This window comes from Rhinolophus sinicus, chromosome 3 (assembly GCF_057876585.1).
Source record: "Rhinolophus sinicus isolate RSI-liver-muscle chromosome 3, RSI-T2T, whole genome shotgun sequence".
In the NCBI taxonomy this organism is placed as follows: Eukaryota; Metazoa; Chordata; class Mammalia; order Chiroptera; family Rhinolophidae; genus Rhinolophus; species Rhinolophus sinicus.
Window position 1 is genome coordinate 3,986,462 of NC_142503.1, and position 15,611 is coordinate 4,002,072.

Sequence of the window (15,611 nt, forward strand, 5' to 3'; positions counted from 1 at the left end):
ACAAAGACGATCAGTGTGGCTTATGCTCGATGGCTGTGAGGGGCTACAGCTGTTCTGGGCAGACAACTCTGAATCGCTTGTCACAGGAGAAAGACTAACCCGTCTTTTTAATTCATTGCTAGTTGAACCCTTCCTAATTTGCAGCCAACCTATATGAAACAGTAGGCAAAGGCCAATAACGATTGTAAAATAATAGCATGAATGTAATAAAACTACACATACACACATGTAATTATTTTCAATTATCCAATTTATTCAACTTTAAATTATCCAGTGAGATATATTACGTAAAATTGATTTTAAATTTTAAAGTAATATTGATGTTATTATCCTATATAAGATTGCTCACTGCTAAAAGCCTTTGAAACTTCAAAAATAGGGAAAAAAATAAATAACTGCTTCTGAGTCATCATGAAAAATCCTAGCCCAATGGGGACCCACCAAAATGAGCAGGCGGAAAGCCCTCCTAAGAGTGAGATACTAGCAATCCCACTGGTCTCACACACGAGTGCCCAGAGGACTGGGCAGTAAAAGGCCTTGTGGACTGTAACTCAGTCCCAGAACCCCAAAGGGCAGAGGCAGACGGACAGAGTCCAGAGCAGAACGGGGGCAGGGCAATGTGTCTGAAAGCCCCAGCAGTGACGGGACACGTGGGGCGGTCCTACCTATCTGCCGCTTTGCTGATTTCTGATTCTGCACCAGACGATGCTATAAATAAAGCCAGGAATAAATATTCCATCAGCGCATCCCCTGTTCTCAGCCTGTGGCGTTCAGCTGCAGAGCGAGCCTGGCCTCCCTTCCTGCTCTCATTATCCTAATGGCTCCACCCGAGACGGTGACAACACTGCCCTGTGACCCCACTCCGTCTGTGCCCACATCGGCGGAACACCCAAGCCGTCTCCCTCCTTGCTGGGATTCCGCGTCTGGGCAGGAATCGTTTAGAAGAAAACAACACACGCCCTGAGCACTGGCTTTCCTACGCACGTCATTGCACACCACAGACACGTTTCAGTGTTTCCAGCTCCCTCCTCACCTTCCTCCATCCTGCCCCAGCTGTCCTCCTGGGTGGACGTATTAGGAGCCAAAACACCAGGCAGTTGCTCTGGGAGCCAAGACTAGTAATGGGACTCAGTGAAACCAAGAGAGAAATAAGAAAAGTGACTCCGTGACTGATCCACTGTGGCCAGACTGAGTGCTGAAGTGTTACACGCAAGACAGAGAGTAAAGGTGTCTTCGTCTGTTCTGGTGCCGTAAAGACATCAGCACGTGTGCGAATGTGGGAGTAAAGCAGGAGACTGCGTAAAAACCACCCCAGCGACAGGGGCCTCTGAATCAGAACTGGCCTCCTCCTGTATGTCCGACACATTTTAAAATTCAATGGACGTGTGCGTCCTCTTTCTTTGTGTGCACAGTGCACTTACCAAATGAAACACGCCACTTGCAATGTTTGTTTTTGAAACGGTGTTCATATAAACGCTCCGTCGGAGCCTGTGGATGACATGCTTCGGGAGAGAAGCTGCACTCCCCACCTCAGGACACGAACATCACTAGGTAGGCTCAGCATCAAAGGAGGAAGCCCAGTTCTGGTCACTTGGTACGTGTCCTCTAGAGGAACACCCATGTGAGATTTTGCAGCACGGCCACGCATGGGCCGGCGTGCCCACTGCGAACCCCATCCCAGAGCGCCCCACACCCAGGCAAGACCTGCTACTGGCTGCACGGCAGGAGTTCCAGTCACCACTGCCAGGGTTTCCTGGCCCACGGCAGCCCACCACCCTCAGCACCTCTGCAGGAAGGCGGGCTCACTGAAGTGTGTGTGTCACGGCCCACAGCAAGGACTGCTGCATTTCTCAGCTTGGAATTTCCACTGTCACCCACTGTATTTCATCCTTATCGCCAAGCCAGAAGGTCTGTGTCTTTTTTTCTTTCTTTTTGTAGAATTCCATTTATTCCTTTCCAAAAGCAGAAAAGGATCTTATGGGGCAAAGAACACGACAAATTGTGCTCTGTCTCTACAGGGACACACACAGTTTTCGTGTTTTCAACAGCCCCATCTTAAACTCTCATGACTGGTATCCACTGGGGAGAGGGCCAGAGATGGTACAGGGGCAGGGGTGGGCTCTGGGAGCATGTGGGGACACAGACATAGGTATCCCCGGGAAAGACTTGACCCTGCCAAGGCCGGCCCTCAGTCCACGACGCCAGGGCCTTCAGGAGTGACCTCCTAAAAGGGCAGGGCACTGCATGAACGGCGGCCGCCTGAGATCTGTGCTCTGGGGCCTTGGCAATGCGACCTTAGTTAGAAAGTCTCCACAGGTGTAACTAGTGAAGATTCTCAAGATGAGATCATCCGGAATTACCCAGCTGGGCCCTAAGTCAATGACAAATGTCCTTACAGGAGACACACAGGAGAGACACGTGAAGGCCACATGAGACAGGGCCCGAGACTGGGGCGATGAGGCACAGGGGCGACCTGCAGCCACCAGACGCTAGAAGAGGCAGGAAGGACCCCCTCAGTCTGCAGGGGGAGTGGGCCTGCCAACACCGTGATTTCAGACCTCTGGTCTCCAGAGCCAGAGATCATTTCCGCTGTTTGTAGCCACCCAGTTTGTAGCCCTTGGTTAGGGCAGACACAGGAAACACACCGGCAGCAGGCAGGCCTCCTGTCCCTGTCAGCTGCCCTCCCTGTCGAAAGGGCTTCTCAGGGCCAGGCCACTGCCCACGTCAGACACTTCTGCTCTGCTCGACCCGAGGAGCGAGCGATGAAAATCCTCACAGACGTCAGGATAGAGATTAGGTCTCGGGATATTTCTGCTATATTTCCAGTATCTCCTCTGCAATGTGTTTTCATGATGATTTCATATCCTTGAAGTATTTTGAGGACCTTGGGTTAAACAAGGCTATGACCATGAAAGTGCAACCATAGTGACCACACTCATTCCATCTTCAAAGGTCAAGGGACGGATTCCTCGTCCATCCCATGTTCTTTACCTCTTCTATTTGCTCACTTGGGAGCTAGCTTCCTGTTGCTGCTGTAACAAGCTAAGATTCTCAGGGTTCTCCACTTTATTATCTTACAGTTCTGGACGGCAAGGTGTCTGTAGGGCTGCATTGCTTTCAGTCTCTAAAAAACATGTTTCCTTGTCTTTTTCGGCTAACTTGAGCTCATGGCCCCTTTCTCTGTCTTTAAGCCCAGAAGCATAATGTAGCCTCTCTCTCCCCACCCCCACCTCGCTTCCCTTCCTCCGCCCTCCCTCCTCTGCTTCCATCATCACATCGTCATACTGCCTCCTCTTGTAAGGACCCTGTGATGACACTGGACCCACCTGGGTCATCCAGGACCATCTCCCATCCCAGGATCCTTACCTGAGTCCCCTTTGCCGTGTAACCTAACAGTCGCAGGTTCCAGGAATTAGGATGTGAGTGTCTTGAGGGGCCATTATCCTGCCTGCCATGATTGGACAGATGGGTCCAGGGTGTAACAGATAATCACAAAGGGAGATGTAATAAAGGAAATCGGGAAATAAGGAATGCGCAACATTGCAATGAGAGTAAAAGTAAACAAACTGAATACGAAAACATTGCGCAAGAGTTTTATACTTAGCTAATTACTGTCGTAAGTTGCAGAATGAAGTCACGCAGCCGGATTTTTCTAAAGGGCTTATCACTGTAGATGAATGATCTAATTACAAATAACACAACCATGTTAGTGTCATATAATAAAAACATCCGTTGGTATTTTTTACAGACACTGCCTCCGTCGCCGACGGTTGGTTGCTTGGATGGCCCCACAATGAAGCACACCTCCCAGAACTCATGCCCTGGACAGGGCTTGGTCACAGGGCTAGCTTTGCCAACGGGACATCAGCAAGCAAAGTGCAAGTAGGAGGTCGTACGACGGGGTGTGTCCTTTTGGCTCATTCACTTTCAGGCCCTCCTTCTCAGGACCCAATGTCCATGCCACGAGAAGCCCAACCTCACCACTGAAAAGCAAGAACTGAGGATCTGACCATGAGCCCCAGCTCCCCCGCCTCACCTCACCTGCGTGTGAGTGGGTCACCTTGGAAGTGGACCTGCCAGCCCGAGGGGAGGGTCCCGTGGAGCACAAGCTGTTCCCACTGAGCCCTGTCCAAATCAGAGTCCTATCACAGCCAAGGCTGTCATTAGAGAGCTTCATGGAAACAATGTCCATCATAAAGGTACGGAAGTATTACAGAACTAACAGTCTTTGTTAACTAAAAAAAAAAAAGTCCTGATCAAATAAATGATGGTTGTTCCTTTTTGGCTACCAAGGTGGTTGATTTCTGGTTTGTATGTTTGTTTGTGGTTTTTGGTTTGGTTTTTGTTTTTTGTTTTGCAAGGTGGTTACTCTTTCATTATTTTTTTGGGGGGAGGTGGGGGAGGAAGTGGGTGCTATGCAAAAAAGATATAACAGAAATGCCCTCTCTTTTATATTCTCCCCCTTTCTTTCTTTTTTCCTATACATCTGACACTAAATAGTATATTAGTTGGCCATGGCTAGGTAACAAATTACCCCTAGAATTAGGGACTGAAAACAACAGACACTTTTTGTCTCAAAGGTCCTGTGTATCAGGAACCCAGGCAGGGCGTAGCTAGTGTCTCTGAGCCAGGGTCCCTTCCAGGCTGCACTCCCGGTCTCAGCCAGGCCAGCTAACCCCAGCTCCACGGGGAAGGGTCTGCTTTCCGCCTTGTGAACACGGCCATAGTGGGATTCAGGTCCACTGGCTGCCGGCCAGATGCACCGTCTCTTGCCACGTGGGCGTCTCCGTAGGGCAGCTCCCACCAGGGCAACCACGGCCGTGTTGAGTACAGACACCCTGCCAGTGTAAACCAGTCAGGCTGTGGCGAAGAGAAACAATCACCTATCATATCTTTATTTGGGGTCTCCCTGGTTAAATGGTTTCACATTTATCTTAGTACAGAACTATTTGGCTTTTAATTTTTTATCTAAGAAATATAAGTACATGCATTTAACATTTTATGTTAAAAAGACGAAACCTAGATTTGTGCTGCAATAGCCTAATGATAATGCATGCTGTGTAATAAGGTTATTCTGTACTCAGTCTAGCCCTGGACCAAAATAGTGTTACAACAGAGTTCCTAGAAACAACAACAAATTGGATACGGAGTCATGTTAGAGCCAAAGAGAATGAACATATGGCGGTGCCCTTGGAGGGCAGGCAACATTCTTTCCATAATAAAGGAATAGTTATCACATATCTGGATCTTCTTGGCAACAACTGAAACTCAGCCAAAGGCAGAGCAAAGGTCCCAGAAGTGGAAGAGGCGAACGTGAGAGAGCGCTACCATCACTGGTCTGGGGACAGGCGTTCAGTGGGGGAAAGGAAAAGTGAGTTGGACCAGAAGTCCCTGCGAACAGTCTGCCCTCAACAGATCCAATAAATGGGCCAGGATGGAGGGAACAGAGGCGAGTCTGAGGCCATTCTGAACTCAGGTTTTTCTGTACAGAAACATGCGGGGTGGTCCAGGAGAGTCGTTTCACATCCGTCCCATTCAAGGTCTCAGCTCCCGGGCCCTCAGCCAGCGACCAGAGCTCCTTTTGGAGTCTGGCCCTTCTCTTCATCTCATGAGCTCTGCCCACTGTTAACATCAGAGTGTGGACGTAGGGTCTGGATGACACCCAGAACGCCCTCCGGAGGGGAGACAGCAGTCCTCTCTGAGGTCCAATGTAATGGCCACTTCATTTCCGCCGTCACTGTACCATTTTGAGCCATTTCTCTCAGCCACTGCTAGATCCACGCATGTTTCCTCACGTACTAGACTTGCTGTGACGTGATGTTACTTATGAGTTCAGGGGAGCACTGCAGGGTCCACTCACGATGAAGGCGTGACACTGCTGTCTCTGACTTCTCCACCGGAAGGCCCCGGCACCTCAGACCCAGCTACCTGAACTCGCTCTCCCTTCTCTTGGCCTTTGACACCTGCTCTCCAGGGCCTCCTTGCAGTTCAAACAAGAATTACTGGAGTCCTTCCGGTGCAACACCATCTACTTGGATGGGCTGCTGCTCTTAAGTCACCCCTAGCCATTGGGACCCAGTTGGCTGCCAGTTCCCGTCAACTGAACTCCCACTCTGTTCCTCAAAACAATCAGAAAGTTCAATGATTTCCAACACCCAACCGCATCACTGTGACACCGAGAGGCGGGTTTGGGTTCAAACCTGGGCCTGAGCTGTCAAGCACGATTCCAGGTTATTTCCACTGCCTCAGTGGTAAAGAAAACAAAAAAACCCAAATTAAGCCCCACCCTTATGCAGTAGAATGTCCTTCACCTTTGTGGGTGTACATCAGATGTGTTCTCTACAGAAAACTCGCAAAAACACAAGTATTTAGAGCTGAGAAATTGTCACATAGCTGCCCTGCTAATCCTGTGCTTTTTAGCGTCTGGACATTTTTTTACACACACGTGTGTAACTAGGTGTAGAATCTTTCCTAAGCACGAACGAGGTGGTAACCTTCTTTATGAAAGATTGTACCCTGAACATCCGGGACCCCCTTGGACCCGCCAGCAACCCATGAAAGGGGAATGGAAATCGCCTTTCAGGAAGGCTGGGGAGGCGGAGCTTGGAGCACGACACGTGTGAGGACCGAGGCTGACGGCCGGGGCCATCGGGCTCCCGCTGCAATGAGCCGTGCAGTTCAGAACACGCACCCTAGGCGAGGCCGGCCTGCAGTGAACTTGAGCTCTGCTACTCGTTAGCTGTGAGTCCGGGCACACGGTTCAGCCTCCCTGTGCCCGTTTCCGGCTCCGTAATGGAAAGGTAGTTCCCACAGCTCCCAGGGCTGTGGAGAGGACCATCTGAGCTGACTCATGGGCACAGTATCTGGGAAAGAAGCACTCGGCCAGCCAGGACCCCAAGACCCTCGGCAGCAGCTGATAGTCAGGGAATAGGTGGGAAAAACAACGAAGAAGGAACCGCCAGCGCCAGGACCTACTAGACTGGGGCGTATCCTCATCCAAAAGGAACCATGTCCCCATATGGGAGACCTTTCCTCATGTCGTTCTGGAGAGAAAGGAGTAACAAGCTAGCAACTTCCTAAGGGGCCTGGCCCGACTCAGCAAGTAAGATCCCCTTGGGAAGCAACGGCCATGCACCAGTCCCCCCATTCCAGAAGGGCTCAGTGAGAAACGGAAAGCTGGCTGACCCTCACTCCTACACCGGACCTGCGGCCTCACGTGACACCGACCACTGGCACTGCTACACCCTGGTGACGGCGCAGGCCTCAGAGTGTTCCGAGAGCTAAGCGAGCCCAGCGTGATGCAGAGGAAGCACCTGAGGCTGCAGGTTCCCGGGCAGCAGCGCAGAGCCTGACTCAACAGGTCTGAATCAGACTCCCATTTCTAATAACGAGTCCAGGTCATGTGAGGCAGGTGGCCTGCCGGTCACCCTGGGGAGCACTGCACCAGGACCTGGGACATGCAACAGCACCGCCCAGGTTTACAGACCCGCAGGCTCCCAGGGCCCGCCAGGCGCCACCACGTCCGACTCTGCCACTGATCAAAACTCCAGGGCACCTGGGGGCACAGCAGGCACAGGGCCTGCGGGCGTCTCCAGTGCCCCAGCCTGCCTGCCTCAGTACCCGCACGCCCTCCACCGAGCGGTACCCGAGAACCACATTGCTGCGTCCTGCTGTAGCTCTTCCTGCTTCGATGCTGGAAGAACAAATTTTATGAATATTGTTCACACTTTGGGAAAGGAGTAGATGACTATTTATAAGATATTCCGTGCTGTAAAACTGCTATAAAAACAACTGCATGGAATAAGTCACATAAATACTTAAAGAGTTTATTATGATTATGTCTTATTGAAATCCATGTAAGTTACCTTGAACACATTCTATGCGCTGTGCTTGAAAACATGAAACAGAACACCAATTCAAGTACTTCTCATATTAAAACAACATTTTTTAATTTTTCCTTTTTTGTGGTTAGCTTTTTTTGACACCATAATAAAATGGAACAGAAAGAGTACATAAAAGCAGAGTCATCAGGTAGACTTTTTAAAACCGTGTACTTTACCTATCACATTTAGTATCTCCAAGACTATCCCCCGCAGAGAACCAAACGCACTGCACTCAAAGCTGCGGGATCACCAGGCATGTGAAAGCCTGAGGACCAAACAGACACAGGCCCGGGACAGAGCCCACTGGCGGCACGGCGCAGCTCCACAGCCCTCTAGGCACTGCCATCCCGGGGACATTACTGACAAGGACAGGTGGCTGGAGGAGCGGCCCGGGCCCCGGCCCCAGCCAGCAGTGCTGGGCCGCTCACAGTCAGGCTGCCTGAAGGTCAAAGCGACGCACAGAGGACTGGGAAGGTCTTCAGACAGAGGGAGCAAGAAGTTAGGATGTGGGGTGGTCCTCTCCTCGGATGCTTCGATACTTAGCCATGTCTTCTGGAAACACTTTAGAAAGTTCTTGAATCAGTAAGCTTTTAAATTTCTAAGAAAGAAAACACACACTGTCAAAATATGTTTGCTTGTGACCCATCAGCCCAATTACAGACGACACCTGTGCCAGGGCCCTCCAAGGGGACGTCAACTGTGCTCGGCCCCACGCAAGCCTCCGGCCGCTCGGCTGCTGCCCACTCATTGCCCGTGGACACAGCACGCTTGCAGCTACAGTGCATGTACAGTGAGAACTATCTGAAAGGAATTCCTGCTCAAATACAACTTCTTCCCTCCTGCTTCAAAGTGAAAAATGCCCCTCTTGCAGGGAGCCAGCCACAGAGGTGGAAATGAATTTTGCAGTCAGCACACGTAACAGGAATCTTCAAATACTATTTTTAATTAAACAATTATTAACTCAAACCAATCACACTCTCTGTGTGCAAACAGCTCGATCAAAGCTTTCAGAGCAGCTGGAAACCTGTCTCCACCAAATGTTATGGCTTCCCAATCCTACCTACCGTGTTCCCCCGAAAATAAGACCGGGTCTTATATTAATTCTTGCTCCAAAAGACACATGAGGGCTTATGTTCAGGGGATGTCCTCCTGAAAAATCAAGCTGGGCTTATTTTCCAGTGAGGTCTTACTTGCGGGGAAACATGGCATCAGCCTAACACTTGTTTTACCCACTCTTACAGGCAGCTAAGTACCTGCCAGCATCTCACGACCTTGTCTTATAAGCTGCACTGAGGCAGCATATTCAAAGGAAGACACAAAACCTAGTTCAGACACACTCTCAAAGGACACCGCACTCCGACACCACAGGGACTATTTAAGATACAACTTGGGAAGTACAAACACACAGCCCACTGGACAAGCGAAAGCCATGGAACTGCGCCGTGACTTTCACAGGCCTCAGATGAGAGGGAAGGACACCGAGTCACAACGATACATAGTCTGTAGGCAGCCCCACCCACAGGACATGTCTGTACCGGCCGCACGCCCTGGAGTCGCACAGAAGTATGGCGGGACCACGGAGAACACGCATGGGCCTGTTCGTACCAAGGGGGTTTCTGTTGGGCATTGCACCTCACCCAACAGTGCAAACAGTCACAACCTGCCACTGATTAAAGCTGTATCATGTCCCGAGGGTGACACCAAGTTCAACAGCAACTCAGTCCCAAACTGACAAAACAGTTAGGGCAAACGCCACCCCCAGGGCACACTGCCCATCATCAGCACACATCCATCACCTGGGGGCCTTGGGAAGCCCCGCGACCCCAGGGTGCCACGTGACGGCCGTCACTGTCATCCTGACAATCTGCTTGTTCCATGCACCCTCTGAGTCCTAAGAGGTCACATCAAACACCAACTGGGCACATCTGTGGGCACCAGGTGTCAGCAGGAACAGAGCACTCGTGCCCTGAGACCCTGGAGCACAAGCTTCAGAGGAGACAGACAGAGAAAAAGAAAAGGGCAAACCCTCTTCAGTGCTCTCAGTAAACAAGCTGAGGAAAGGCTGGTCCCCAAGGCCTCTTTGCAGAGGTGACATACAATGACCCAAACGATAATCCGTGTGCAGAGAGCGCACGCAAGAGCTCCAGAGGAGACAGCACGGGAAAGAACAGGAAGGAGAGGGTCTGGTGACTTCCAGAAACGGAAACGAGACCAGCGTGGCCGGGCCAGAATGAGGGACGGGAGTGGAGAGGCAGAAGGGCTCGTTGCACAAGGCCAACAGAAACGGGAGGCTGGACAAGGGGCAGTGCTGTCCGATTAAAGGAAAAACCACACACACCCCAACTGGAACCATATCTGAGTTAATTTAAGGAAGAAAAAAAGGACATATTTCATGTTCAAGATGCATAGTTTTCTAGACCTCATCACAGCAAAGAAACAGAGCCAGTTCTCTGTGGAGAACTGCACGACAGGGGATAGGTACAAAGGAGTCAGGAGTCAGAAGCTGCACAAGAGAACAAAGATTCAAGAACCCTCCAAACCAAAGAACCATAATTACAGGAAAAGGCCCAACAGAAGGCATCAGAAAGCACCAAAGTGCAAACCTGAAATATTAGTTTTAAAAATGAAAACAGTTAGCTAACAATCACGGAAATTAACCTGGACTTTCCTAAGAGTAAGGCTGCCACTTTGTTACATGGTTTTATTCTATCACAAGTCTCTGCTGCTTAGCTTCACCTACCATCCATTACACAATGCAGAAGTCCCAACTGTGTAACCTTACAAACAGCTGATGTTCGCCCCAGTACAGAATAGAATGACAAAGTCCAGTCTATTAGGCAAATGCGCTGTCAGGATTTGTGTCCGTTCTGACATCCTCTTCTGTCTACGGCAGCCTTACCTTCATTGTGTCAATCTTGCCTTTCACTTGTTCATTTTTCGCTAGAGCCCTCTCCAGGCACTCTTTGGTGTAGAGCTGCGGGTTTCGACCTTGATCTATGTATCTGCAAACAGGAAACATTCCAATCAGCACTCTCATGGCTGATACCTACTCTGATTTCCTATGGTAAAAAGAAAACAGTTAGCTATTTATAACTTCGCATGGTGCTGTGTAGACGAAACTGTGTCCAGGAACCAGTTAGGAATTAGGAGGCCTTCATTTATACAGCTCCAGATGGTTCGATCTCACGTCACTTCTAGAATATGACAGACGTGTGATGTCAGGTTAACGACCTTACAGATCACTTACTAGCCGAGCGAGCTCCACAGCCACACTTCACCTCTGAAACACTGGTGCTTTTCAAAGGCATGTGGCCACGACCTTCTCGGTCTCAGAGCAGCCTGTCAGGTTGGGCAGCTCCTGACAAGAGAGAACTAAGCCTGGGCCATGGCTTCAGACCCCAGTGACCTGGGGAGCCCGGAGAGCACACCAAGATGCAGACTCCACTCCAGGTCCCCCATCCAGTCCCCTTGGGAACTCTGTGTGGAGGAGCCTCAGGCTGCTGGAGGGGGCAGGAGGGGAGAATTACAAGCAGGAGAGCCAGGCCCCACGCACCGCAAGACTGATTTACAAACTGGTGCACTGCTTTCAGAAAGCGGAAGAGGCATACTACTTTCCCAAATACCCCTGAGTAACTTGAATGTAACAGAGGCAAGATGCTCTCCAATTATTTCTAAAAGTATTTCTTGAAATTGTTAACATTTGTCCCCAAAATTTCTTCATTACCCAAAAGATTTCATTAAGCATACTGCCTGGATAAATATCCACATTTTACCAGGTCTGGGCTACCTGCCTACCTCTGTGCCTCGAAGACCTTCATATTGTTCAGCTAAACAGAATTATTCATGACAAAGAAACAAAAACCATCACCACACTAAGTCCAATTTATGTATTTTTATGCTTCAGTGAAAAAAGAAAATTATCTCTTAGATTAAAGACACTGTTAAGTTACGGTTAATGGCATTAAAAACCAGCCTTTCATTGGACAAAATAAATCACAAACGCCAAGAAATTCCGTTGTATTGCAACGTTTTTGAAATGATGGAAGGAAAGCAGCAAAACTATCATTGTGATTCTGAACAGAATCCATCCATTTCTGGGAACAAAAATCCTGACCGGCTCAAGTGTCCTCACTGAACAATCACTTCAACAGCAGTGCCGTTCGGAGTAGGCTCTCCTGAGAGCCGAGCGTGGAGCCCACCTCTGCCAACACGAGTGCTGGCCAGCCGGGCCCAGGCTGCCGTCCTGGCCTTTGTGTCAGGCAGGCAGGGTCCGACAGTGCGTGCAGACAAGGCCACTGGGGCCTGAAAACTCCTCCCACACTGTGCACCACAGAGCAGCCCACGGGCTGTAGCTGCGGGTTGGCAGCGCCCAGCGGCCACCGCATTCCCAGGACCCCAGGTGAGTCTCCGCGGTCCCTTCTGCCCACCTGCTGTGGCTGCACTGAGCTGGCCGAGGCCCCACTTCCTGCTGCCCTTCAGCAATCTCTCCCTTTCGTCTCCCTCTCACTTGCCCCACCTGAGACTCAGGAGTTACTGGCCTTGGTCAGGACATCCAGCCTGCACACTTACGACCAGCACAGCACTGAGGAGGACCCTCCAAGGATGGAGAAGTGGCTTCCACCTTCCCTGCCTCACAAGCCGGCAGCCGGCGCCTGAGCCCAGAACTGTAACGCACACAGGACATTCACGCCCAGCTGAAGCCAGAGAACTCAGTGGGGCCAACTGAGAGCACGCAGAGAACATGACACCACGCCAGCTGGTGAGGACAGAGCCGAGATCGTGAAAACTGCAGCCTGTGTGGCCTCTGTGCAGACAGCTTCTCAGCTGGGTTGTAACTTGGACTTGTATCTCTGACCTTTCGGGGTGTGAAACGACAAGAACTTTTCCTTTACTGTTCAAGGAAATCAGTGGTTTACATTTGCAGTTTTACTGCAAAAAGTACTAGAATGTTCTTGCCAATCTCGGCCAGCTCTGGGAGTTAAGAGGTTGCCTGTCCCAGAGAAAATGGCCCTGGTCGAGGAAGCACAAGTCCAGATTTTAGTCTTAACCCTGACACTGACAAGCTAACAGCCCAGTGCAGTTACTTACCTGTGAAATCAGAGATGTGACAACCAAACCAGTGTGCTAAAGCCTGGACTGCAAACAACTGAAGCAGTGTATTTCCCGGAGGCATTCTCTGAGCCATGACTGAGACAGGCGCACACACTGTCCCATAGAAAACTGAACGGCCCTCCCAAGCTTACATGGCCGAAGACCCTTTCTCTTTTCCAGCGGAGTGGACATTATCAGCTCCCAGAACCAGCCCTCCCAGAGCACTTTGGCCGACACCAGACCACATTACTTTCAGGTTGTTTCTGGCTGTAATTTTTTTTTTAATTTAAACTATAGCTCACTTAAGATTTTTTATCTTTTTCAAGGAAAAAAGAAAGTTATGTGGCTGTCCTTTTGTCTAAGCAGGACTTTGAGAGCCTACAATGTTTTCCACGTATTTAATAAGCCTCTATTCACGTGAAACTGTTACAATGATACAATACTGAGATTTTAAATTGTTGATCCCATTAAAGCAAACACTCGAGGGGAGGAATTTCTATTTTCCTCACTGCATACCCCCAGCACTTGGGCTGTGCCCACGGCGCCGCACGCACTGAAACACCCACGGCTGAAGCAGTCATTATACCGTAAGCAAACAAGAATCATGCTCAAGTGATACCAGAAATGGTACTTACTCAAAAACTTCTAAAGGCACAGTAATGTCATGAAGTTGCTGCCTGCACTTGTCAATATCCTGCAAGCCGGTGACGATAAAATTCCTGGGGAAAAGGCAAAAATGGGGCATTTGGTTAGCTTAGATGACACCATGACACCACCCACCTGGCCAACTGGGGCTCCACACAAGTTACCAGCACCTGCGAGGGTTGCTACGGGGAGCGCAGCGCAGCGCACTCCGCGGACGCGCCTCCCCCGGGGCAGAGGGTCCCGGAGGCAACAATGGGAGGGGGTCACACGTGCGCAGGGAGGGGCTTCGAAGAGGAAGCACGAGTCCCACCGACGGGGCCCCAGAAAAGAAACTGCTGCGTCTGGCCGTGAGGACGTCTCGGGACCGCCCCCGAGGAGAGGTTCCCGCAAGGCAGAGCCGCAGGCGGGCCGGCAGCAGGCGGCGGCGGCGAACCGACCCTCCGCGCTCAGCTGGGCCGGGCTGGGGCTGGGCGGGGCCCGGCCCAGAGGACGCGGGCGGCGGCTGCGGCTCTGCGCCCGACCCTCGCTCCCCGACCCCAGCGCCCCATCCCTGGTCCCCATCCCTGCTCCGCTCGGGGACGGGTCCGGCGCACTCGGGCCGCTACTCACAGCTTCTGGTTGAGCCCGGCCTGGCTGCTAGGCTGGAAGTCGCTGACGATAATGCCGAGCTGCCGGATGTTCTCCACGAACTTCTCCAGGTGCTCCTCCAGGTGGTCGAACTTCTCTGCCATGGCCCTGCAGCGCGCACCGCCACAGCCTTAACCCTGCTCCGCTGCTTCCGGCTTCCGGCCGGGCCCACTACTACTTCCGTTTCCTCTGAGGGCGGGGAGCGGGACTCGCGTCGGGGGCGTGTTCTGGATCGTGGAGCGCCCTCTGAGGCGGGGCCTGGGGGCGGGGCCTGGGCGGGGGCGAGGGCGGGGGCCTGGGCGGGGGCGGGGCAAGGGCGGGTTGGGGCGGGGCCTGTGCGCGGGGCGCGGGCGGGGCGGGGCGGGGCGGGGCGGGGCGGGGCGGGGCGGGGCGAGCAGCAGCCCCAAGCGGCCCAGGTGAGTGGGCCGGCCAAGGATGGGTCTTCAGGGCTCTCCCGGGTACTCTAAGGGCCACAAAGAGCCAGTGGTGAGGACCTGCAAGGCCCGGCTCTGCCTCTACTGGTCCCGTCCATAAAATCAGGAAAATGAGACCTGACAACTAACTATCTGAGGTTAGAGAAAGTAATGCCAAGAAAAGGGGAATGGAAGCACGGTGGGTAGGGCTTGAGAGAGGAGCTTGTCCCCACACGAAAATGACTATTTTTTTCTGATATACAAATTAAAGTTACTCATTGTAAATAATTAAAACAATGTAGTAAAAAGTGTAGTGAAGAAAGTGAAAGACTCCTGAACCCCTCTCCCCCACAACACGCACACTTACGCTATCTTTAATATCTTGGAGACCATCCTTTTGTGCATTTCTTTACATACAGGTGCAACTGCCTGCGGAAATGGCCTTGCTCAGCTTCTCGTTTGTGCACCTGCAGGCTGCTATGCAGGGTCCAGCAGACCAAAAAGCAGAGCAAGCTGCTGTTCAGACCTGTGACTTTCCCAGTAGTGATTTGCCATCCCCCAATGAATAAATTAACAGCCAGGACAAGTCACCTTGACTTAAAGCCTAGTGTCACATTTGAGGCCTTCTACTACTAACTGCTGCCAGTCCACCAAAGGTCTTGGCCCCCTCCATGCCCCATACAATGCAGCATCTTCACAAATACCCCCCTGGATGAAAATCCTAAAGTTTGCATGAAGGACCCTCCATTGGAATCCTTGAAGGCAGTGCTGACCTCCCTTCTTTCCTCTCGTATATAATTAGCCATCATGTCTCCTATTTCTTTCTTCTCCCAAGAGGGAGATGGCCTCCCACTCAGCTCTGTTTTCCCTGATTCCTGCCACCTTCCTAGGTTAGGCCCTTACCTCCTCGTGCCAACTCTAATAAAGCAGCACCCTATGGGGTTTCCCTATC

At 51.3% G+C, this 15,611-nt stretch overlaps 1 protein-coding gene across 1 annotated transcript; it reads right to left on the reverse strand.

The window, feature by feature from the left end:
• Positions 1 to 7,805: 7,805 nt before the first annotated feature.
• Positions 7,806 to 14,419, reverse strand: MED10 (mediator complex subunit 10). The gene is made up of 4 exons (XM_074329107.2): positions 14,229 to 14,419; positions 13,610 to 13,693; positions 10,783 to 10,885; positions 7,806 to 8,481 (listed from the first exon to the last, which is right to left on the reverse strand). Exons 1-4 carry the CDS (start codon positions 14,348 to 14,350, stop codon positions 8,383 to 8,385), a joined length of 408 nt encoding a protein of 135 aa, XP_074185208.1. The 5' UTR covers positions 14,351 to 14,419; the 3' UTR covers positions 7,806 to 8,382.
• Between the last annotated feature and the right edge of the window lie 1,192 nt (positions 14,420 to 15,611).